General features: G+C 39.4%; 1 protein-coding gene across 1 annotated transcript in view; it reads right to left on the reverse strand.

Annotated features, from left to right (window-relative positions):
• Positions 1-26,350, reverse strand: part of C1H10orf67 (chromosome 1 C10orf67 homolog) — a 95,857-nt gene that overhangs the window by 26,838 nt on the left and 42,669 nt on the right. The window contains exons 9-12 of the mRNA XM_087822655.1: positions 22,019-22,078; positions 21,184-21,360; positions 6,189-6,268; positions 6,049-6,114 (exon numbers count right to left, since the gene is read on the reverse strand). Coding sequence (XP_087678781.1) covers positions 6,049-6,114; positions 6,189-6,268; positions 21,184-21,360; positions 22,019-22,078 — 383 coding nt within the window. The remainder of the gene's footprint in view (positions 1-6,048; positions 6,115-6,188; positions 6,269-21,183; positions 21,361-22,018; positions 22,079-26,350) is intronic.

Consider the following 26,350-nt stretch of genomic DNA (forward strand, 5'->3'; position numbering starts at 1 on the left):
GATTCTTTTTTCTTTTTGCTCTTCTGGTTGGGTGTTTTTTGTTTCCTCATGTTCCAAATTGCTGATTTGATTCTCAGCGTCCTCTACTCTACTGCTGATTCCCTGTAAATTATTCTTCATTTCAGTTCCTGTAGCCTTCATTTCAAATCGGTACTTTATTATGTTATTGATTTCCTCAGTTATTTCCCTAACCATCTGCTTAAACATCCTTATAAACAAAATTCTGAACTCTATCTGTTAGCTTGCTTGGATCAATTTCATTTAGTTCCTCTTCTAGAGATTTCTTCTGTTCTTTCCTTTGCGACATGTTTCGCCTCCACATTTTGGCTGCTTCCAGGTGTTTATTTCTATGTATTAGGTACAGCTGCTATGTCTCCCGGAATTTGTAGAGTGGCTTTGTGTAGTAGGTGTCCTGTAGGGTCCAGTGGCTCAGCCTCCCCAGTCACCTGAGCTGGGCCTTCTAGGTGTTCCCCTGTGTGGGCTGTGTGCACTGTCCTGTTGTAGTTGAGCCTTAGTTGCTGTTGGCATCCCTGGGAGGAACTGACCCCCAGGCCAATCAGCTGTGAGGACCAGCTGCAACTACAGCCAGAGAGCTGCTGTGCTGAAGACACCCTTATGGATCAGGATTTACTTCAGTGGAGCTTTGGTGTTCACCAAGTGCACCCCTCGAGTGTCACTCGTGGATGTGGTAGGGTTGTAATCCAGTGTGGTTGAGTCTGACCACCAGGTGCACTCTCTCTGGAGCCTCCTGGGAGGTGCAGAGTGAGCCTGTGCCAGTGCCTTGCCCAGGGCCACCCAGCATGAGCTACACAACAAACTGTAGTTGGCCGCTACTTGTACTGGGCTTGGAGGTGTCCAGGAGAGGCCAAGCTATGAGCCAGTGCAGCTGCCGCTAGTGCCAGGCCTGGGGCCACTTATCAAGCCATATGGGGCATGCTGCTGCTTATTTGAGAGATTTTAGGAAAGTCCTAAGCATGAAGCTCGAAAGGCCCATTGCATAGAAAAGCCCCTGGAAATGGCCTGGATGAGCTGCAGGTGGGGAGGGGTGGGGCCTCCGGGAATCCCGGGGCGGGGCCTCCAGGATCATGGGGCGGGGCCAAAGGTGTGAGGCAGGAGCTGTTGATTCAAATATGGCGTCTGCCTGCCGGCTGTGTGGGGAGGACTCGCCAAAGGAGCCATGGCCTCTGCAGCTCTTCTGCCTGGGAGGAAGCCGCCCCTCCAGCTCTCGCCCGGATCTCAGGCAGGTTAGTTCCTCCCCGAGTGTCCCGGGTCCTTTCAGGCTGCTGCCCGGCGCTGGGCTCAGAGGGAACGTCCGAGTGAGTCCGTGCGCGGGCCCTTTGAGAGGAGCTGCTGGGGCTCCCGCAGCCTCCGCGACCCTCAGGGACAGTCCCCGCTGGTTTCACAGCCCGGAGTTGTGGGGACGGCTCTTCCCAGCCCTGGAGCCCTGGGCCGGGGGCCTGCTGTGGGGCTGGGACCCTCACTCCTCTGGGAAAACTCTGCCACTGAGATTCCCTCCCAGGTTTCAACCTCGGCCCGGGTGTGGGCCCGCAGCCCCTTCTCTGCGATTCAGCCCCGATCCGCCCGCGTCTGCGCCCCTCCTGCCGGTCTCGGTGCTTCTCCAGCTCCCTGGTTGTGGGGCTTCTGTTCAGCCGGATCTCAGGAGGCTCTGAGGGATGGTGGTTCTGTATTTTAGTTGTAATTTTGATGTGGTTGCGGGAGGCGGCGGGTGCAGCTGTTACCTACGTGCCATCTTGTTTCTCTGGGTGTACATTACAGTTTTAAAGCACACAAAATACTTTTTATTATTTATCTTTACTCAGCTATAAATTTATAGTAAAAAAAAAAGTTTAAAAATGTCAAAGGAACAATAAACACTAAATTTATTATGTTGATGTCTGAGAAAGAAATGAGAGGAATAGGACTAGAGTGAGGGTACAAAGAGAATTTAAGTATATTAGCATTTTTTAAAAATTTGTTTAAAAAAACTGTACACCCTTTTTGAAAAAATATGATTTTAAAAATTTATTTCAGAGAGAGGAATGGAGAGATATAGAAACATCAATGATGAGAGAGAATCATTGATTGGCTCCCTCCTGGGGAGCAAGCCTGCAACCTGAGCGTGTGCCCTGACGGGGAATGGAACCATGACCTACTCAACAACTGAATCACACTGGCCAAGCAAAACTGTACATCTTTTGATCCATCAAAACTACTTCAAGGCATTACTATTACAGAAGTAATAGCAATAGTATATTAAGAAAAACCAAGAATATTCAATGCAGCATTGTTTATAATGGAAAAAATTAATCAGCCTAACTAGTTAGATAAATTATAATGCACATATATAAAAGGACCATGTAGCCATTAAAATGAAGGAGGTGTATCTCAGTGTCCTGATGAGGAAAGCTGTCTAAAATAGAGTGTTAAGTAAAAAGGGCAAATTGCAGACTAATTTGTACAAGATGATTCTAACGTTTGTAAAAATATGTTATATAATGAATAATGCTGCAATGGACCATGGAATTGAAGCTATATCGTCAGTATCCTATTTTCTTGTCTTCTGGATATATACACAGAAGTGAGATTGATGAATCATATCGTAGTTCTATTTTTAATTTTTTAAAGAACCTCCATGCTATTTTCCATAGTGGCTGCACCAATTTACATCCCCACCAACAGTACACAAGTATTCACTTGCTCACTTTTCTCCACATCCTCATCAATACGTTTTTTTATTTATTGATGATAGCCATTCTAACAGGTGTGAGATGATACCCTATTGTGATTTTGATGTGCATTTCCCTGGTGATTAATGATTTTGAGCATCTCTTCATGTAACTGTTGGACATCTGTATGTCTTGTTTGGAAAAATGTCCATTCAGTTCCTCTGCTCATTTTTTTAATTGTATTGTTTGGGTGTGTGTGTTTTTGTTTGCTTGCTTTTGCCATTTGTTGCTGTTGTTTGCTATTGAGTTGTGTGAGTTCTTTATATATTTTTTTATATTAACCCCTTATCAGATATATGATTTCCAAGTATTTTCTCCCATTCTGTAAGTTGCAGTTTAATTTTGATGATGACTTCCTTTGCTGTGCAGGAGCTTTTTAGTCTGATGTAGTCCCATTTGTTCATTTTTGTTTTTGTTGCCTTTGCTTTTTGTTTCAAATCCAAAATATCACTGTCAAAACCAATAGCAGTAAGTTTACTCTCTCTGTTTCCTTCTAAGAAGTTTCATTTCAGATCTTAATTTAAGACTTAATCCATTTTGAGCTGACTTTTGTATATGGTATAAGATAGGCTTCCAGTTTCATTCTTTTGGGTGTGGCTGTCCAATTTTTCCAATACCATTCATTGAGGAGTCTGTCCTTTCCCTACTGAGAATTCTTGGCTCCTTTGTCATAAATTAATTGACCATATGTGTGGGTTTATTTCTTGGTTCTCTCTTTTTCCATTGATCTTTGTGTCTGTTTTTATGCCAGTACCTTTTATGCCAGTACCCTATTGTTTTGAGTACTATAGCTTTATACTATAGTTTCAAATCAGGAAGCATGATGCCTTCAGCTTTGTTCTTTTCCAAAACTGTTTTGGCTATTTGCAGGTTTTTTGTGGTTCAATACAAATTTTAGAATTGTTTTTCCTATTTCTTTGAAAAATTCCATTGGAATTTTGATAGGGATTGCATTGAATCTATAGATGGCTTTGGATAGTATGGACATTTTAAGAATATTAATTCTTCCGATGCATGAGCACAGAGGGCCTTTCCATTTCTTCGTGTCTTCTTCAATCCCATTCATCAATGTCATAATTTTCACTGTATAGGTCTTTCACTTCTTTGGTACATTTATTCCTAAGTATTTCATTCTTTTTGATGCAATTGTAAATGGAATTGGTTTTTATTTCTCTTTCTGGGAGTTTGCTGTTAGTGTACAGAAACACAACTGGAAAGAAAAAAAAATAAACACAACTGATTTTTGTATACTGATTTTGTATCCTGGCTCAGAAAGGTCCCTAAGGACCAACTCCTGTGGTTGAGATGGGAGTGGTTGCATCACTGTGGCATCACCCAGGTAGTGATCTATTCCTGGGCTGATGTGCCACACCTGTGCACCATTTGTGCCAAGAAAAAAGGCAATGATGACATCAGCAGCTGAGCCAGGCATGCCATGTTAAGAGGAAGGACTAGCCCCTGCCTTTGTCAAAACTGCTTAAGTTCATTCTTCCTGGAAATAGAGCCAACTCTGCAGAAACAAAAAAGGAGCATGGAGAAGAAGCTCTAAATTTGGCTGGGAATGAATATAAATCATGAATTGGCTGAGAAATCACTGGATTAAACTGTTACATTAACTGGCTAAGTAAATTTTTTTCTTCTGCTAAACAAAAATGATTGTTGCTGATCTACAATCTGTTATTGTGAAGTGAAATAACGATTTTAGCACACACAAGTCTGCAACTGTACAATTAATCTCCACACCACGCCGTGACACAGCACTCTGGATACATACACTCTCTATGGGGTTGCACGCATCACCTTGAATTAACACTTGGTGATCAAACCAAACCAGAGAGGCATGATGCATTACGTCCCAACACTATGCTCTAGTCAGTCAATTAAATGAGAAAACATACAGAAAGGGTGCAATAATACCTCCTGTAGCCCTAAATATTTAGATATCAACAGAAAGTCTGGAGAGACTAAAATGAGGAATATGATTGTCAACACCTTGGTTAACAGCAAATCAGTCTGAAGTGAAACTGAGACATTCCTATAAATGGTCACTGAGAACAGGATGAATCCCACAGGAACAGACACAGGGTAAACCTTAGGATGAACGTGGGCTCCTTAGAAATAAGGAAGGGGAAGACATTCTGCTCAGCTTTAGAGAGAACCCGAATTCCATTCGCAGGGAAATGAAATTAAGTGGGCATTTAAACTTTCCTTGGTTCTCAGTCTCTCATTTCACCTGTATCTATAGGGTCTCCTTGCGATAACTCTGTGAGAGATCAGGGCAAGTATTAATATGGGCATTTTTTCAGAGCACAAAGTAGTTATCAGCACAGATGTGAAACACCAGCGGGAGTGGAAAGCAGAACGTTTTTCCACACAGAGGAGAACCTTCACCTGTCATCCGGTAGTATTTCTGTTATGCGGATTCTCAATGTGACACCTGAATTATTTTAGTGCCATGTATACAGCAATGTACAGAATTTTACACACACACAGTGTATGCTTATGAAAAGCAGTGCAAATGTATGGCATTATCACCCCACGAAGTCAGGTATGAGCCTCAAGTGTGACCTTGGACATCAGGTCAACATTGAATCTATTCTGTCTTGATGTTTGACTGTGAGAAAACCTTGCAAAGAAATTTCCAACATGTGATAAAAAAGAGAATCTAGGGGAAATTATGGCAGAAACCAAGACAATAGAATATAGAGTCTTAATGTTAAGATACTAGGACAAGAAAAAGAAACGCATTTTTTTCTACTTGGCATTGCTTTTAGCTTTTTCAGTACTTTAGTGCTACTTTCTTCATTTCTTTTTACTTTCTCCATCTTTAAAAAGAAAAGATGACATAGGGAAGAGAAATTAAAATAATTATCTGAATGAAAATTAGATCTGAGAATTAAGGAGTTGGTGTTGTGTCTGAAAAAGGGAAGGGGATCTAGTATATAAAGCAATTTTGCAAAGAAGATATAGACCAGTTACATATGAATATGTGCAAATGAGCAGAAAAACATTTTAACAGCCTTTTGAAGAAAGATGGCTATGTAGGTCTGATTAAACCAGGCATCAATAGGGATTGTCTGTCCTGTTGATCTTTTAAAAGTGGAAACATTGACATTGGAAATGAAACAGAGCTTTAAATTATTTTTTCCTTGAAGTGACTTTGACTACTCTTCTGTTTTAGGCCAATTATTTTGCACTTCTTGCTAGAAGTGTCTGAGGGCATTTTCTATTAATTAACATGTACCAAAAAATTCCCCCTCGTTTCCTTAAAAGATTAGTCACATTTTTATAACTAGAATTTGTATATACCACCACACTATACCTGTTCCTGAGAATCTGGAATTTCTTTTCCCAGGCTTTGCTTATCCGGTCTGCTTCCTTCTGAAACCTGTGATAAATTTATAAATGGTTAAATTTTGTATTAGCTACAAATGAACAGTTATGAATCATTATTTCCAGTACCTTTCTTTGAACTTTTTCTCATTCTCTAATTTTGCCTTTAATGATGCTATTTCCTTCTCCAAAACATGTTTGCCTTCAGCCTTTTAATAGAAAATACATCATAAAGTTAATTACATGAACAATACACCTTTTCTCCATAAATCTGAAAGGTCATTTCTGATACATAGTGGGCATTCTAACTACTATTAAAAGTGATTTGAGGGAACAGTGAGTTACATTTACTGGCAAATTCCCATAAATTAGAAGAATTTAAGATCCCACATCTCTGCTGCCTGTAAATGATTCACTGAGAAGCAGCTAGCTCTAGACAGCATTATGAAGCAACCAAATTTATCTTCATTACCCCTCCCCTCTGCCAGCATCCCTTTTTCTAAATCTTGTTTTCCTTTTCTTATTGTGGCCTCTCCTGCTCTTCACCATAGGCAGCCACTGCTTCCACTTGTCTGTTTCCTTTTTCTATAAAACTGTTCTCAGGAAAGGATCTGACCAACTCAATCACATTACAGCTTTATATTATTTCTCAATATTCTTTATACTTTCCAAGGGAAAATTTTTTTAGCACAAGGAATGAATCTCTAACAGTGGGATTGTAGGCATTTCAAGAATGAGAGAGATTTCTTTGAGTGTGGCAGGGATGTACCCCAGAATCACACTGTAGAGGCAATCATGTCCTGTCTCTTCATAAAGCTAATTTCCCATCAGAGTCATTGCTACTTTCTAATAGCCAGCATCAATCTGCAGAACATGGATGTTAATAATAATGGTTATATCAGTCATTATTATATCTTATCCTCTGATGTTTTTACCGCTCCATCTTCATGGGTCTCAGCAGGTGTTGCATGTTCAACCTGGCAAAGAAATAAACCAAGATAAATATAGGGTGGGGTAAAAGTAGGTTTAAAGTTGTGAGTACATGAAACAGAGTTTATTTTTGTATTATTATTTATTAATTATTGTATTACTTTCCATATGAACAACCATAGACCTACTTTTGCCCCACCCTGTATAACATTTCAATTAATGCATGAAGAAATGGTTTCTCTGAAGCTTAGAGAAAGGCAACTGAGACTTAAAATATGCCAACCATAGTCTCACAGGATCTTCTCTGCCTTATCCCATTTATAAAGCTCCATGTTTGTACATTTCATTTGCAATTGGACAATTATAGTCCATTAAAACCAACTTTCCCACTAATGTTTATTTAAATACATTTCTGTATAATTGTATATTGGCCACATTTTACCAGTATCCTTTTTAAAAATGAAATGGGCAGTTATTAGGTGTGAAGACACAGTTTTAAAACAGTCTTTTATTTTAAATGATACTCAGGTGAATTTTTGCTACTATATCTCTCTGATGATGAGGAGAGTAGATGGCAGTGAGAAAATATAGTGAATATAAAAATCGGCTTGGTTAGCTATTGCTATATGCCTAAACAATAGAAAGAAAAAGTGTTCCTTATTGCCACCACTAACTTCTCTAGTGGATTCTGTGACCCAAAGACCCTTGATCTGTTGCCCATCTTCATGGAGTAGGCTCTGCCAAGGAGGGTCTGGAGGCAAGTCTGAGAGTAGGAGTCAGAGAGTCCTGAGAATAAAATAAAAGGGACCTCAAGCTCCCCCAAGCAATCAGAAGTGGGAGATGAAAAGAGAGACAGAGGAGACAACGGCCAGGCAAGACCACAGTCTAATATGCGGTGAAGCTACGGCCGATCAGTGGCCAGGGGTGATGTCCAATATTCAACTTGAAATGGCATCATGGTGATGTAAGCTGTCCCTGTCAGTTAACTTTCTTCAACTTCCTCAAACTTACAAATGCAAAGATGTCATGTGAGTGGGTGTTTTTAGTAGAAATCACAGAACTGGATTGAATTCAGCACCTAATTAAACAAAATGAGAACTGGGATGGCAAACAGCGCAATGAGACTAGAAACTGACATAGTTCAGTGGAAGAAGGAGCCCATTCACAGTGACAGCCACCAGAAGATGCTGTGACATCTGCAGAAACCACGGGACACACTCTAGGCTACTACAAAGCACAATATTGGTTTGACCCAAATTATACTTATATCTGAAAGAGCAGTGAGAACCAAGCTGACATCAGCTACCACATATAAAAATAAAATTTGTAGTAACAGCCATAACACTATAATTAATTGTGTGCCTTCTCTGTGTCAGACACTTCACAAATATTAGTTTATTTCTGTATACTAAGCTATTGACTTCTTCATTAGCTTTCATGACCGTAGATTTTTAAATGATAGCTATTGTATGCACATACTTAAAGAACAAACTGCAAATAGAATAGTACACAGGAACATAGAACTCTTACTTCCCAGAAGCTAAGGTGTTTGTGTGTTTTTGTTTTTTAGTTTTTCTCATCATTATCATTATAGCCTTTATTGATTTGGGCTCCCTACATATAAAGATTAAGATTTCAGAACATTCACATTACCTTCCACCCTCTCCCTCACATGCCTGTCGTTGCTTTTATTATGATTTTAACATATGTAAACTTGTATACTTGATATATTAACTACTCACTGTGAGAAAATGGGGAATTTATTTAGCCTTTTATGTTTTCCAACATATTCACTCACCCAACTTCCAAGATTTTAGAAGGAATGTTATTTAGACATTGTCAATGTGTATAGCGTTGTTCTCTAACTATGATCAAGTCCTCCATGCTTTATCACACATGGATCTAAAAACTACAATCTAGAGAACATTAACAATGTGTTTATGTAAATACTGTTTACTACAAGAGTAAGCAATGTAAGGATCTATAAAGAAGGAAGTATAAACCTGTTACTATACTTTGCCACTGAAAGAAGTCTCTCCCAAGTGTTAGCTTAATGTTTCAACTTTTAATTCTTTCTAGCTTCCCTCACTGCTCAGCCATACCAAGTTTCTCCTTTTCATGGTGTCCATTTCATCCTGCAAACCTTTTTTTTTTTTGCATACTCAATTGAGATTTTAATTGGATATAAGAATTATGGTTCAAAGTTTTCCCCCCTTTGGAACACTTTGCTTTATTTTCTTGTGGAACCACTGTGTAACTTTTGTCATAATTTCTGTCTGCTATTTTGCACTATTCCTAAGAGACTTTTTTCCCCACTTTATCGTCCAGATTATTAATTAGATCTTCAGCTGTCAGTTTTATTATTCAACCTGCCCATTGCCATTTTTTAAATTTGCCACTTCCAAGAAATTGTTCTTTTCCTCAGACTGTTCCTTTTTCATAGCAGCCTGCCCTGCTTAATGGATAAAAGTTTCTCTTGAATGTTTTCCAAAATGTATTTCTTTTTAAAATGGCTCTTAAAGTTGTGTCTGTTTCCTAAATTAACTGTTTCCTACAGGGCCAGTGGCTTTATTTTCTTTGTTCTTTCACTCATTAAATATTTGCTGAATTCCTACTATGTGCCAGAAAATGTTCAAAGCAATGAAGATAAAACAGAAAACAAAACTGGGCTAAAGTAGAGAGGACATATTTGAGAGGAATTATGAAAGAGGTAGAATGTAGGGCACTTTTTGAGTGAGAAGAGAACTGCCTATAATTTCTCAGTTGAGCAACTAGATGGAGAATGGTACTTACTCATTATGATAAGAAAAAAATAATAGAAATAAGGACAATTTTGTATGCAAGCCTCCCTTCCCTTCCCTTCCCTTCCCTTCCCTTCCCTTCCCTTCCCTTCCCTTCCCTTCCCTTCCCTTCCCTTCCCTCCCCTCCCCTCCCCTCCCCTCCCCTCCCCTCCCCTCCCCTCCCCTCCCCTCCCCTCCCCTCCCCTCCCCTCCCCTCCCCTCCCCTCCCCTCCCCTCCCCTCCCCCCCTCCCCCTCCCCCTCCCCCTCCCCCTCCCCCTCCCCCTCCCTTCCTTCCTTCCTTCTTTCCTTCCTTCTTTTTTCTTCTTTTTAATGAGGAAGACTTTGATAAATGCAGTTTCAGTCACAGCCTGAGGTATCCATGGCACAATCAAATGAAAACCCACAACAGGAAACTGCGACAAGGGCCTGGAAGCTGGGAGTGGGGTCAATGGGGTCAATTCTCGAGACAGATTTTGGAGTCACCAGCTGAAGACTTGAATAAGACCATTTATGAAATTTACAGAAATAGAAAGCATAAGGTGAGGGATAGAAGGCTGTGCCTAGGCATGGCTGACCTGTAGTTCTGGTTTATACCTGGCTTATAGGAGAATCCTCAGGACTGACTTAATCCTGAACCTGGGTCCTAACCCATTACTCTTACTTAGTTCTCTAAACTCTCACTCCTACTCCACCAGTCCCCACAGTCCTGGAGAGCCCTTTGGTGGTCCTAAAATTCCCCAAATAATTTTTCCCTTAGTTGTCTACACTGTATCTCAAACTTCCTAGAGGAAACTACCACCTACCACCATCAGCATAGTGATTAGTCTTCACAAGGCTCACATGACAGGAAGCTACCCAAGGAGAAAGCCTAAGACACACCACCACCAATTTGACAAAAACAATGAGAAGTCTTTGTTATCATCAGCTTTCCTTGGCTTCAAAAAAGTGGGGGTCACCAAAGTGACTGAAGGCATGCACTTTTGGGAATCCTTCCACTTATTTGTTCTCACACAAGGCACATGATCCACTCAAATTCCTCCCTCCCAGAGCAGAGGAGTTCAGAGTGAATTCACTGCCAATTGGTTAACATGGACCTAGGAAATCACTGGGGTAAGAACCACAAACTTCAGAGGGCATTTGCGAATATGCTCACAGGAAAACAAGTAAGCCAAATTTTAAAAATTTATCCACAGAAAGTTAGAAAAACAAATTGGTAAAATGAAATAAGCTTCCATGTGGAAAGACATTTATTTTTATTTACTATATCCAAAGTCATATTAGTAATTGAAAGTTTATGAAAAAGACTCTGTGTTTAAATTCACATACAGTAAAAATTAGTTCCAATTTTCAAAGCTCCCTTTTTGGGACTCTCATAAAATGATGGATTCTGTGATAGAGATAACACTGTGCTAACGCATATTTTCTGTAAAGCAAATAATTATCCAACCTCTCCAAAAGACAATACTCTGACAATGACAATGACAAAGATAGCTTCTCTTTTCAGGGGGGGAAGAAAAGCACCACAGTAGACTAGAGTGTTTGCTCTCCAGTCTGAGTTGACCTTTCAACTTTGCTATAGCACGTTATATTGAATCCTGGCTCTGTCCACATTAAACTGTCATTTTGTTTTGTCAGCTGCTGACATTCCACTTTCTCTGGAATACACATGCTGGTCTTTATGTGGCTACTTCATTGACAGGTGCAAATATTGGACTGCTGAACAATAGCTAGAGGTGAGAATGAATGGTAATATTAATATAAAAGTAGATAGCTTTAGGAAGATAGCTTCCTAAAGAGGAAAATGTAAATTAACAATTATAAAGATAATTGTGATCAGAAATAATTTCTTACAAGCATTTCTCATTTTCTTTTAAATTTGTATATATAATTATAACTAAAAATTCATAAAATTAAGAAATGAGGTTCTTTTATAACAGGAGTTATAATTATTGAATTTGCTTCCCTTTTCAAGTGCTTAAAAATGTTTTTAAAAACCAACATTTGATAAATATAATCATCTAAATTAGGAATGGACAGCCAAGGTTTGTAATAATAGAAGTACAATTATGTGTATTAACCACCATAGAGCAGCCATATTCCTTATCATGTCTTCTTTCTCTTTTTTCTTGTCAATGAAGGAGTCATTACATTCTTTAATCTCTCCTGATTTCCACAAACATACCTCTTCTGAAACTTTGACTTTCTGGCCTTAATGCCTCCTTGCTTCTTTCTCTTTTAAATCATCAATTATATTACTCTCAAAACAATCCCTCTAACACATCTTGAAAATGATCTTCTGTCCTAAAACTTCATAAATCTTGACTTTTATATTAATGTTTTTTCTTTATAACTCCTAAGCAAACAACTCCTTTTGAACACCAGTAATGTGCCAGTGGGTGGTGGTTAGTGGGAGGAAGGACTGACAAAACCACATGAAGAGAGGAGAACCAACCTCACATACTTATAATTTGGAAAGAAGACACTTGAGAATTAGGAACATTGAGACTAAAATATAAGGCTGTATGCAATCATGCACACTAATCATTGTGGAGGCCAAAAGTCAAAACAAAACATTTTTCTACATGTAACACCAGTGAATTTGCTTCTAACAAGATCATTAAGCTAGAGACAAGACTTTCTTCATTTGATGTGCCCAAGGGTGCCATTCCATGTCTGCCCAGGGCCTCAGAAACATTTTGACAGATGACTGGGCTATGAAGCCCTATGGAATCAGGTTGATCCAGGCCATATGCAAATCTCAAGCATGTCTTCTCAAAGGCCTGGAAGCCCACCAAATTCAGTGTGGGTCTTGGACTCTTCACCTGGCTCCAGATCACCCTAGAGTTTATGTTCACTGCAAGAAGTCAGATGTAGAAGCAGCATAGACGTCTTCTATCAAATTATCCAATCTAAAAAATTTGTAATCAAATCCTTCCATGACAGAAATGTCTCTATTAAAGATGATGAAGCCATTGTTTATAACAGCAATAGAAGAGAAACAGTATCTCAGGAAGGCACCAGTAAGTTGATAGAAATTGGTTAATTAAATTGTGCTACTTCTATGGAGGGAAATACTGCACATTAAGTGTCATTGAATGAGGCCTCCCATACCTTGTGCGTGCAAATCTGCATCAGGACTTGTCTCAAAGGGTGCTCACAAGGGATTTTCAATGATTATCTCTGGGTGACAGCATTCTTTTTTTACTTTATTGAGCAAATTTTGTATAAGCATAAGTCTGTTTTATACAAGAAAGAAATTCAGACTTCTGGCTCCCACATAGGATGAAAAAAAAAGCCATTCCCAGACTAACAAGAAAAATCCAGATACACTACAAAATGGCAACTTTTCTTGAACTTATCAGAGAAATGAAATCACAGCTAGGTAACCTGCATTCCAGAGGAGTGAGGCCCTCCAAAGAGAAATATGACGCATGAACAGTCTCACCTATAGCAGAAGCAGCACCATGAAAGTTGCAACACAAACAGGTACAAAAAATAAGCCAAAAATATAAAGAACTACTGAAGGGCAAGTATAGGTTAGCAGAGCAGTCTGAAGTAGCTGGGGGCTCATGTTGAAAGAAGAGTTCATGCTCACAGTTTTTTTCATTGTCTCCTACCAGATGCTCATCAGAAAAACTGAGGACAGGGCAGGAGACTTATGATGGCGCAGGCTTGGGGAGGGGATCATCTGCTGTTAAGAGAAAAGTACCTTCCTCAAGCTCTTTTTTCCTAGTAAGCAAAAGTCTCAAGCCCCTGGGAAAGGGGAAGCAAACTCTCTGGCCAATCAGACTCAAAGAAGGTGATCAGTGGAGAAGTGTCAGGTGCCAAGCCCTATTCACTTCTCAATGGGCCGGGGAGGGCAGCACAGCTCTTGCTTACATGGCATAGGTGAAGCTATATTATGGCAAGGGGAAAATAAAAGACATTCTCCTCCTCTGAGTGAGGGGTTGGAAATTGTCTTAGGCCTTAGAGATTGTACTAATACTAAGTGGAGATTCCTAGTATTGCAGGAGGGATAGGAAACACCTAACCAAGGTCAACCTCAGATGCAAGAGAGAGGTAGATCACCACAGGGAGGAGGGACAGGAATCCTGAGAAAGATCACCTCGAAGGGCCAAGCATACAGCACTTCCCAGAGGCTGAGTTTTGGTTAGAACAAGGGAAAACCATCTCCGGCCTCACTTGTGAAGTACCAGGCAGTAGCAGTCTATTACCAAGGGAGGAACAGATACATAAAGAGAGAACCTCACTGTAGCACAGGTGGACGGGTTCTACTGAAAGCTAAGGGGGGAGCGGCACACAGAGCAAGTGCTCCGTTACGCTCACTCCCACTCTAGCACACACTTATCACAAAGGGCATATGGAGGCTGTGGTCCTCTAAAAGGCACCATAACAACAACCAAGCTCAACTCAACACAACTTCTGGCTATATTGGCTCGGCCCCTCACAGCCTGACATAAGAAGAGGCCTGCCACCTGGCTGGGTGGCTAAGTTGGTTGGAGTGTCATCCTGTACACCAAAAGGGTTGCGGGTTTGATTGCGAGTTCAGTCCCTGGTTGGGGTACACATGGGAGGCAACTGATCGATTTCTCTCTCACATCAATGTTTCTTTCTCTGTCTCTCTCTTCCTCTCTCTCTCTTCTTTCCCCTCTCTCTCAAATCAGTAAACATATCTTCCAGTGAGGATCCAAAAAAAAAAAAAGAAAGAGGAATGCCATTTCCAGGTATGAATAATATTTACTTCAATCTCTACTAGTCTACACATGATGTCTGGCATTCAATAAAAAATTATGAGACACACAAAAGGGCAAGCAGAGAAGAACCCATTGTCACGAGACAAAGCAATCAATTGACCTAGATTCAAAGATGACCCAGATTTTGGAACTACAAGAGGGGGACTTTATAATAACTATAATTCAAACGTTAAGAACCTAGGAAAAAAAGGCAAACAACATGCATGGTACATAATAGATAGGGAATTTCAGCATAGAGGAGGAAAATATAAAAAAAAGAGTCAAATGGAAATACTAGAAATAAAAAGACAATACAAATATAAAAAATTTCTCTGATGGACTCATCACAGACTCAATACAACTGAGGAAAACAATCAGTGAATTTGAAGGTAGGTCAAAAGAAATTCCCCAAACTGAAACAAAGAGGAAAACATAATTCACAGTTACTAGGCAGAACATCCAAGAGTTGTGGGACAATATCAAACAGTCTAACATAGGTGTACTTGCGTCTCAGGAGGAGACAGGAGAGAGAATGGAGCAAAAGAGAGCATTGAAATAATTGTCAAAGGCTAATAAAATGTCAAACCACAAGTTCCAGAAGTTCAATCAGAAGAGAGAGAGAGAGAAGGAGAGAGAGAAACAACAAACACTCAAAGAACATTACAGTCTAACTATCGAAAAGCAAAGATAAAATTTTGAGGGCATTGCAAAAGTAAAAGACACGTTAGAGAAACAAAATGAAAATTTACAGGTGGAAGGGATCAATCGGAGGGGGGAGGCATCTGTAATACTTTCAACAATAAAGATAAGTTTTTTTAAATGGGAAGACAAAAACAAAACTATGCAAGACAAAAAAAAAAAAAAAATGTGACATCTTCAAAGCATTAAAATAAAAATGTCAATCCAGACTTCTACACTCAGAATAGTTGTCAAAAATAAAGACCAAAAAAAATTTTTTTTCAGACAAACAAAAGCGGAGACAATTCATTGCCAGCAGACCTGTACTATAAGAACTAGAAAAAAAAAGTTTTTCAGGAAGAGGAAATATGATACCAGACAGAAACTTAAGTCTACATAAAGAAATGAAAGCTCCAAAAATGGCATAAATTAAGGTGTCAGATGCAAAATTTGCTGTGACAAATAATATCAGTTATTGTTACATGAAATTATCTATATTAAACTTTAAAATTTTTGAAGGGTACAATGTGTCAAGAATTCCAAAAAACTATACTGTCGTTGGGAAATTGGAAAGATTATGCAAAGACATTTAAATCAAGACCACTGGACTTGCTTATATGAGTTTCGTAGTGACTTTCTGGAGAGCATTCAAGAAACACTCTCTTTACTGCTGAGACCAAGCTATGTGGTGGGAGATTTCAAAAGGTACCTAAAATTGTACTGACTTCTTATTGATCTGGTATCAACCAGCTGCTTGGGTGCTTTAGTCTGAAATCTCTTTTTGTTGCTTTCCTAATACTTACTCTCCTGGCTCTTCTAATGGTAGTATTAAGAATCTGAAAGAACGTATTGAAATCTTTTTACTTTTAATATAAAAGTTACCTTTAAAATATGCTTATGACTTATTTAATGTAAACCAGATAGGAATGATATATATCTTAATCAAAATCCACTTGCATATTCTCAACTAGAGAAACAGACCACCAGAATTACACTGTCAGTTGCTTAGACACATGTTGACCAATTCTGGTGGTATGAAACCAAATATGGGTTTACCATATACTCTCAACCGTTAGATTAACTGGTCTCCATAAGAGTTCATAACGTTGGTTGTCGGTAACTTGGTTTTTTATTCCTGATATTTATATATATATATACTCATGTATTCAACAAAGGAATGAATCCCACTTGAGATGAGTGAAGGAGATCCTCAAGCTATTTTTTCAAGATTTTTAAAAGCCTAAATAAAATTGTACTTTATTCTGTAATGAAGTTGCACAGACTAACAAAACTCAAGAACTCTTCAGATTTGGCTAGCATTGAATCAATTCAGTGAAATATCACTGATTATCTAAGTTTGATCTAATATGCAAGTTAGGGGTAATATATCATACATAAATAAATATGGGGAAACAATTTTCTTTTTTAAGTTCAGGCTTTCTTGATGAACAAGAAGAGATTACACTGAGGAAAAAAAGAAAACAAAGGGTATCAAGTGAAGTAGTTTAAATGCCACCCTCCATGAAAATACATTCCTAAAAAAACTGATGTGTTGTAATCTACATAAACCTCTCCTTAGGGCTTGAGGGTAAAGCTGGGACCTGGAGACGCCAGACCTGAAAAAATCAGGGCTGGAGAAACTAACGAGTTGGTAGTGTTGGACCCAGAGAGGGTAGACAGCAGTCCAATGCCAGTGTCCAAAGGGCATGGCTAGCTCGGGCACGAGTAGTGAAGCACTTAATAGAACTCATAGCACCAAGCAACAGAATTGATAAACGCCGTAATGGCAATTAGGGTGAGTGACAGCACGTCAAATTGTTCAGTCGTCTGGGCAGTGCCAGGACCCTGGCCAAATGACTTGGTGGTCAAGACTGGCCTCAACTCCCAATGGGAACGGGAGAGAAGCCCACAGCTGAAACCCTGCCAGATGGAATGAAGCAATACCATGCAGTGGGGGGGGGGGGGGGGGGGGTAACATGGCTGCTTCATGTGCTCCTGAAAGTCAAGGATGACATTTCATCTGCTACCACCAAGGTGACATTACATGTGGTCAAGACCTAGCATCTGATCCCTAGCATCTGACCTAGCAACTGAAAATGTCTAGGGAAGGACAGAAATTAATACAAATCTCAAATTTATCTTCCTGATTTTCATGGTAATATATTAGGTTAAATGATACTGAAACATAAATTCTACAAATAAAATTTTATAACCATCCTCCAACAAAATAAACAAGAGGCAAAGCATAAAACCCCTCGTGATTTTAGCAATAAATAATTATTTGTGCAACAAGCATTAAATATTATTTTTTCAAATATTTCACTGAAATATTTTCAGTTCTAAATATTTAAGTTCCAAAATACAAATTGAAAGTGTTCAATTTGTCATCAAATTACTCAGAATAAAATGCTGTTGAAAGTAAAAGCCACCTTTCAGTTGAATTTTAAATAGGACATTACTCAGATTTTCAATTTCAATTCTCTGAGAGCAGAATCTAAAGATGAATTCATTTTAATGGTAAGTGAAAATTTTGATTATTTCAATTATCTCTATATTTTAAAGTTATTCATATTATGAGACAAAAATCCAGTATAAGGAGAATTCTTTTGTGTCAACACAATCTATCAAAATACAGTAAATATTCTTTGACAACCTCTAAAGACGATGCACGTGTCCAGAATTGTCCTTTCTCTGTATTTTTGCTCCACACCTGGCGGCCAGATGAGCAATGAGCAAAATGCTGACTTTGCCACAATGCTCTGCAGAACTATTAAATGCCTACTTCATCAAACCAAGCCAAGGGAAAAAAGACTGAAATAATGAAACAATGAACAGATTATATTATTTTCTTCTCTGATGGCATTTATTTTAAACGTCATGTGCCATTTAGTCAAATGAACAGGTTGCAGAGGAAAGGAATGGGAAGTTTCAGAAAGAAAGATTTCCCCTCACCCCCTTAGCCTGTGATACTATATACCTATAATAATATTTCTATATCCTATGATAATAACTTTTTAAAAAATACTAGCTTGCAAGGTGACTGGTTATAATTGCAAAACTATTGGAAAAATATTTCACCTAACAATTTTTGAATGAAAAGAATAATGTTGTAGAGTTTTATTTAAAATCTTGTATAAAGTACAAACTGCTTTGTGTTGCATGAACTTTAAGAATGGGAACATGATTGACTCTGTCCCATGTCCCATTTCCCACACAGAAGGGCCCTGATACTTTCTGCAGATCTAAGAACACACCATATGTTCTGTCAGCATAGACCAGGTTCCCCGTGGAAGCTCAGAAATCTTCCAGGGAAGCATTCACTGGGTGCAACCTTAATTAACGAATTACCCTGGCTGGGGGGTGGGACCTGGAAATCCAATTTAACCTTGTTATGTGAAACCTTAATATTTGAAATGCTTTACAGATATCAAAAAATAAACTTTGCACAAAGCACTGTACAAATACAAATTTTAAGTTGTGAAATCGTTCATAAATAGAAATCAGACAGCAATGCTCACATCGCGTTTTTCAGTCTGGCTAAGCACTCAGTTTATCACTGTGTACTCCCGAGTGAAGCATGTGTGCCGTTCCCACCGAATGACACAGATTTCAAAAAATAAGTATGATTAATTGGGTAAGTTAAATGACTGATTTAAAAGTTCCTGCAGCAAGCTCTCCGTTTGGTCATTTACACGTGGTATTATAAAACCTTTAAAGATAATTTTTAAGGTGTCCAACTACCTAAATATAATAGAATATTTAAAAGAGAGAAACAGAAGAATTATAACCAGAGTATATATATATATGTAGAGTTAATCTATGGTGAAGACTAGACCACGTGGGAAGGTAATGCACTGGAGGCTTGTAATAACAGAATCATTACTAACAACAAAAGTATATATACTGGTAATAACGGTGAACTGGAAAACTACATTACACTGTGAAATCAGGTTAATTAATATGAAGATGTGAACACCGCGCTACGTCATCTCTCCTCTCCCCAGATCCAATTTTTACTTATTGTTACACATTAACTTCAAAGTCTATCCAGCTGACAAAATGTACTATTATGCTTTGGAAGCAGCGAGATAACCATAATAGCAGTCAGAAGGAAAAACTGTTACACTAAGAGGAAATCCTATTGAAATGACACCTCCGCAGAGATCCTGCCTGTCTTTGTCTCTCCTTTATTGTGCATTTTCTGGGGGTGAGGACAGGCAGTATTTCTGCCCCTCGTGGCTGTGATACTGGAAACTCAATTTTGATCTGTAAACTGAGGACACCGGAGTTTCTAAACTGCAATTCTAGGAGTTAGTTACAGCCCTGGGCTTGCTGTAGGGATGGGGACAGCTCCCCCCTGCTGCTGTCCCTCAGGCACGGAGGATCCTTCACTCTGTCCCAGTCACTAACTTTGCTCTGCAGCCCTGTCCACAGTCATTTCAGGGCCTTGAAGCACAGAACCCTGCCATTCGGTCTGATTTCTGGCAGCCGCAGAGCCTTCTGGAACAGGCTACTGCCTCGACCACAGGCTTGGACTAGAGCCCCTCACCCAGTGTGGCTGGTCTCCCTGCCCAGCCAGCAGGCAGCATTGCATATTCAGGCGGGGTTCTTTTTTGTTTGTTTCTTTGTTTGGTTTTGATGTTCTTGTGTGTGTGTGTGTCCCCAAAAAAGCTTCCCAGGACCTGGATTCTGAAAACCTTACTTCTAGAACCCAAGCACTAACCAGTTATGTGTCAAATTTCCCCCCAAACGTCAGTGTCCTCCTTGAGAAATTACATTGGTTTCCAGTTGTCTATACTTCCTAACTTTCTGCAAAATGGAAATGTTTTTAGAGGACAATGCCTTTTGTCAACTCCTGGGGAGTGATCTCCACTAGTATAACACCCTGGTCTCTCTCTACCTGCGGTCTCACTCCTCCACTGGGTATGAACAGTGAACCATCTTCCTGGGGACTTGGCATGAGATGCCCAGATCTCGCTGTGCCCATTTGGAGCAAGGATGATGCAGGAGCATGGCTCTGCTCTGCTCCTCCATGCCCTTGAGCGTTAGGGAGGCAGACTCTGCCCCCTGTGGGAGAAGGGGGAAGAACATGGAAACGTGGAAACAAGACTGAGTATGGGGAATCAACACCTGCAGGTGGAGAGACTCTTTCTATGAAGTGCTGTGCATTGGCTAGATGAGTTGCCAATAGGTTTCTAAGCTTTCTGAGAGTCAGCGTGGAAAATGAGCCTTGGCTAGTTACACAACTCACAGTGCCCATGGGAAAGATCAATTGCTCAGAGAGATACAACCGTTCCCATAACTAAGGGCAGAAGAAAGCTCCCCAAAAGGCCGTCCTAAAGGGAGGAGGCACTGTGTGATGCCATGAGCAGTGCCTCAGCAATGTCCACATAACAAGCTACGCTGAACTAAACATCACAGAGCTACTTCTTGACATGCCTTTTCTGTAGATCAACTGTACTGCTGCAGATCCAGCAAAAGCAATTCTGATTACTTGGGGGAAGATGGATAGGGACAGCAATAGCAGATAATTCCTGCATGCGTGGCGCTGAGAGTGTGAGTTAATCCAGTGCCTATTCAGAATACTGTGAGCAAATGCTTTGTACACCTGCATGTCCTTCAGGGAAGCTTAGGGAAGCTGCTAATAGATATTGGGCAGTAATGAGTTAGAGGTCATACACTCTAGAAAGTGCTTGGAATATGGCTTCTCTATCTTGCTAATTTAATAGAGATCCACTGAGGTTTAGATCCACTGAGCTAGATAAACCACTGAGCTGGAGATAGCAGTGGCATCCTCTTGGGCAAGTTAAGGGACCTAACAGAGACATATTGGTGCAGCCAGAGCCCCTGTCCAGGAGTGGGGAGAATCAGGTGTGTTAAGGCTGTTGACTTTGTTGATATTGGATGTGAGGTGTGATGTGCGGTTGCAATATTGCTAACAGAGCAGGGGCCCCGGTTCAGATGAAGGTGTCACAGGGTTTGGCCATGAGGGCAGTTCTTACCATATGGTGCTCTTGCTTTAAAGACCTCCTTGGAGACTTAACTCTTTTTGTCTTAGAGTGCACTGGACTGATGGAGAAAGAATGTGGCCTCAAATCATCTCTAGTCTTGGATGGTGTCTTGGGTTGTGAGGGCCACGGCGACAAAGTGTCCTCTTTCCCCTTGACTGATTTCAGGGCCTGGCACACAGAAAGAACCAACTTTATTATTCTCACTTCATTCTTCAGATTCACGTCCCTCTCTTTTCCTCCCTTGCCCTGAGCTGGAATAGCAGGGTTAAAGTTTTCTGTCCTGAAGGACCTGGATCTGTTTCTGCTCCCAGTCCTGCAATCCCCCCTGGATGGATTTAATTCGCAAGTTGGGCTTTCCCCCTCCTCCTCCCATTGATGCTAGCGTATAAAGAAAAATATACCTTCACATCAATGCTTTCTGAAAACACCTAGAAAAGTGGAGTGGGGGGAGGTGGTAGCTTGAGGTTTGTATCTTATTAGTAAGAAGGTGGGAGAATAAAGGTAGGAGAGAAAGGACAGGAATCTGGAGACAAGGCATTGAGCCTGATCATCAGCACATGAGGATGACACCTTTCACTCTCCCTATGCCAAGTCTTCTTTCTTGGCTGTTTATACTCACTCTTTCCTTCTCACTGCTCTCAACATCAGTCTCCTGGTCTCCCATTCACACTTCCTAACTCACTGTTACGCATCTTCTCTTTCAAACTCAGATGTTTGCTATTCATAGCAAACTCCATATGCTATGTATAGATCCTTCAACCCAGATGCCAAAACAAGAGAGGCACAGAATAAAAGAAAAAGAAAAAAAAAGAACTTAAATGCAAACCTTGGCAAATGGGCTGTCAAGCTTTCTTCTTGTTTCCATTTCCTCTTTATGTTTACTAACCTGTAAAATTAAAGGCTTGTATCATTTATTATTGTTTGCAAAGATCAAAAAGGAGAATTTTCTGTAAAACTTTTTTAAGCAATGAAAGAGTAGCAGCTTAAACCATCTGACTGCCAAAACTATTATGGGAAAATAAGTTACAATGTTGAATATGAATTAGAAAATAAATTTGTACTTAGAGAAAAAAAAAACATTAAAAAAAAATGAACGGCTTGGCCGGTGTGGCTCAGTGATTGAGCATTGACCTAGGATCCAGGAGATCGTGGTTCCATTCCTGTCAGGGCTCATGCCCTCGTTTCAGGCTCAATCCTCAGTAGGGGGTGTGCAGGAGGCAGCTGATCAATGACTCATCACTGATGTTTCTATCTTCCTCTCCCTTCCTCAGATATATATATATATTTTAAAGTGAACAGAAATAGACAAAATTGTAAATATTTAGAGTCATTAGCATTTTTAATCCTCATCTGAGGATGTTTATTGATTTTAGAGAGAGAAGGATGAGAAACATTGATGTGAGAGAGAAACATGGATCAGTTGCCTCCCATACAGTCTTCAAGCATCATAGATTATAAAGAAAGAAGCATGCACTGTTTGATAATGTAGTAATAATTTATTTCATATATTATTAAAATAGCTATAAATCTCAAGCCTTATAAGATTTTTTTGGAGAAAGTTCAGATAATTTAGTAGTCAAACTTCAATAATGTAATGAATTACATTAACAAAATAATAATTATTTTAATTATTATTTTTTTAATCCTCACCCAAGGATGTTTATTGATTTTAGAGAGAGAAGAAGGGTGAAAAAGAAACATTGATGTGAGAAAGCAACATGGATCAGTTGCCTCCCATTTGCACACCAACTGGGGATAGAACCTGCAGCCTTTTGGTGCATGAGATAATGCTCCAACCAACTGAGCCACCTGGCCAGGGCAATATGAATGTAATTTTAATTTAAAAGGTCTAGAAACCCTCTTTTAGTGGTTTGCAAAACTAAAACATCGAGTTAACTTAATGGAATTTCAAATTTGTTGCAGAAGCACCTGGACTTCTACGTGAATTTAGCACCAAGCCCAATTTTGTGTGCTTGTATCCAACTGTGATGAACCCACGTATGTCAAGTTGGTAGAGGCCCTTTGTGCTGAACACCAAATCAGCCTAATTAAGGCCTCTAAAATCAACAGAGAGGGAAAACCTCGTAAAGTGGTTGGTTGCAGTTGTGTGATTAAGGACTATGGCATAGGGTCTCAGGCAAAGGATATCATCAAGGAGTACTTCAAATGAAAGAAATGAACAAATAAATTTGGCTTTTGTTTCTTTTTTTTTCTTTTTTAAAAAAATATATCTTTATTGATTTCAGAGAGAGGAAGGGAGAGGGAGAGAGAGAGAGAGAGAGAAACACCAATGATGAGAGAGTCATTGATCAGCTGCAGCCCTCAACCTGGGCATGTGCCCTCACCGGGAATCGAACCCTGATCGCCCAGATCCTAGGTCGATGCTCAACTGTTGAGTCACTCCCAGCCGGGCTGGCTTTTGTTTCTCAAAAGAAAACCAATTATAATTTCCAGGCATAAAAAACACTTTATCAATATTTTTTAAAACTGAGATGTAATTGCCCAGCCGGTGTGGCTCAGCTGTTGAGCATCGACCTATGATCTAGGAGACCACAGTTGGAATCCCAGTCAGGGCACATGACAGGGTTGTAGGCTCGATCCCCAGTGGGGAGCATGCAGGAGGCAGCCGATCAATGACTCTCTCTCATTATTGATGTTTCTATCTCTCTTTCCCTCTCCCTTCCTCTCTGAAATCAATAAAAATAAAAAAATAGAAGTTGAGATGTAATTGACATATAACATTGCATTAATTCTAGGTGTATAACATAATGACTCAATATTTGTATATATTACAAAATGTCACCACAAAGTCTAATTAATATCCATCACCACAAAGTTACAATTTTTTTCCTGTGAGAATTTTTAAGATCCACTCTCTTAGCAACTTTCAAATATATAATACAGTATTATTAACTACAGTCATCTTGCTGTACATCCCTATGACTTATCCTGTAACTGGAAGTTTATACCTTTGATCACGTTCACCCATTTCACCCACCCTCACCTCCCACCTCTGGCTACTACCAATCTGTTCTCTGTATTTATGAGTTTGGTTTTGGGCTTTTGTTTTACATTACACACAAAGTGAGATCTTACAGTATTTGTCTTCCTCTGTCTGACTTACTTCACTTTGCATAATTTCCTCCAAGTCTCTCAGCATTGTCACAAATGGCAAAAAATATATTATTAATGCATGCTTCAATAATACAAATTTTAATAATATGAATTTATAAGTAATGCCAGTGATTCTAATTCTGGGTGCTCTTATTATTAAATTAAACAATGATGAAAAATACATCTAACCATTAATCTCATTGGTGTCTAAACATCAACTATAATGTATCTTCAAAAATATCTCTTCCCTAGGGAAAGGGGGTGGAGGGTGGAAAGAGAGTAACCAAAGAAGTTATATGCATATATGCATAACCCATGGACACAGACAATAATGGGGTGAAGGCCTGGAGAGGGGGTGGGAACAAGGTGGAGGGGGTCAATTGGGGCAGGAAAATGGGACACTTGTAATACTTTCAACAATAAAGATAAATAAATAAATTAAAAAGAATTAAAAAAATATCTCTCCCCTACTGACAGATCAGAATTCAAAAGAATGCAACTCTGTCTCATAAAATCTTGGGGTCTGGTAGGTCAGTAACTGATGTCCATGAAGGACTGTGTCTAGGTGATCTCAGTGGGTTTAAATACAACGCCAATGTTATAATTAACCTCCATTATAATGGTTTAAAAATAACTTTCTCCAGACCATTATAAGAAGTTGCTAGAAATATTGAATAAACCACCCCTCACTCATTAAAAAAGTATTTATTGAGTGCATACAGTAAGCCAGATGCTATCCTAGGTGCCAAATGTCCGGTGATAAGCAAAACAGACAATGAAGTAAGACTAGTACAGGTGGGACTAATTTAGATGAAGTAGTCAGGAAAGACCTCCCCTGAGGAGATGACATTTTGGCTAAGATCAAAAGAACAAAACAGAGTAAACATGTGAGAAGTGGGTAGAAGTAGGGGAAGAAGGGATATGGAAAATCTCTATACCTTCCTCTTGATTTTGCTGTGAACCTAAAACTGCTCTAAAATAAAAAAGCCTATTTTTTAAAAAATGGGAAGAAGAGCATTGCAAGCAGAAGAAAGAGCATATGCCATGACCCCAGCAGAGGGAAGAGCCGGGAGGGTGTGCTAAGGTCAAGGAGAAGGTGTGAAGTTTTAATTTTATTTTAAATGCAATAGGATGCCATTGAATAATTTTAAGCATAGGGTGTGGCATGATAATATTTACATTATGAAGACATCATTCTGAGGGAGGTATGTTTCTGGTCATGGATAAGTAGCCTGAGGGTCAATCCCTCCCAGTGATGCCAACAGTGTTCAAGGCTCAGTTACAATAGGACAGTGCACAAAGCGCACACAGGGGCACAATGAGACTGGTAGGAGGGGTGGAGACACAGGCTATCCTAATTCTATCAAATTGGATATTTACATGTAAAAGAATGAAACTAGACCCCTCCGTACACCACCCGCAAAATTAAATAAAAATGAATTAAAGACTTAAATGTAAGACCAGAAACCATAAAACTCCTAGAAGAAAATATGGAAAAAAACCCTTCTTCACATGGGTTTTAGCAATAATTTTTTTGGATATGATGCTCAAAGCACAACAAAAGAAAAAATAAACAAGTGCAACTACAGCAAACTAAAAAGCATCTGCACAGCAAAAGAAACAACAAAATAAAAGAGCATCTATAGAATAGGAGAAAATAGTTTGAAATTATATATCTGATAAGGGGTCAATATCCAAAATCTACAACTCAATAGCAAAAAACCACAAATAATCCAATTAAAAAATAAGCAGATGACCTGAGTAGGCATTTTTCCAGGAGATATTCAAATGCCCAACAGGTTCTGAACATCACAAATCATCAGGGAAATGCAAATCAAAACCACAATGAGATATCACCTCACACTTGCTAGAATGGCTCTCATCAAGAAGACAGAAGATTACAAGTGTTTGTGAGGCTGTGGAGAAAAGGGAACTGTTATGCGCTGTTGGTGGGAATGTAAGTTGGTGCAGTCACTATGGAAAACACTACGGAGATTCCTCAAAAAATTAAAAATAGAACTACCATATGACCCAGCAATTCCAC

Source organism: Miniopterus natalensis, chromosome 1 (assembly GCF_054644295.1).
Source record: "Miniopterus natalensis isolate mMinNat1 chromosome 1, mMinNat1.hap1, whole genome shotgun sequence".
In the NCBI taxonomy this organism is placed as follows: domain Eukaryota; kingdom Metazoa; phylum Chordata; class Mammalia; order Chiroptera; family Miniopteridae; genus Miniopterus; species Miniopterus natalensis.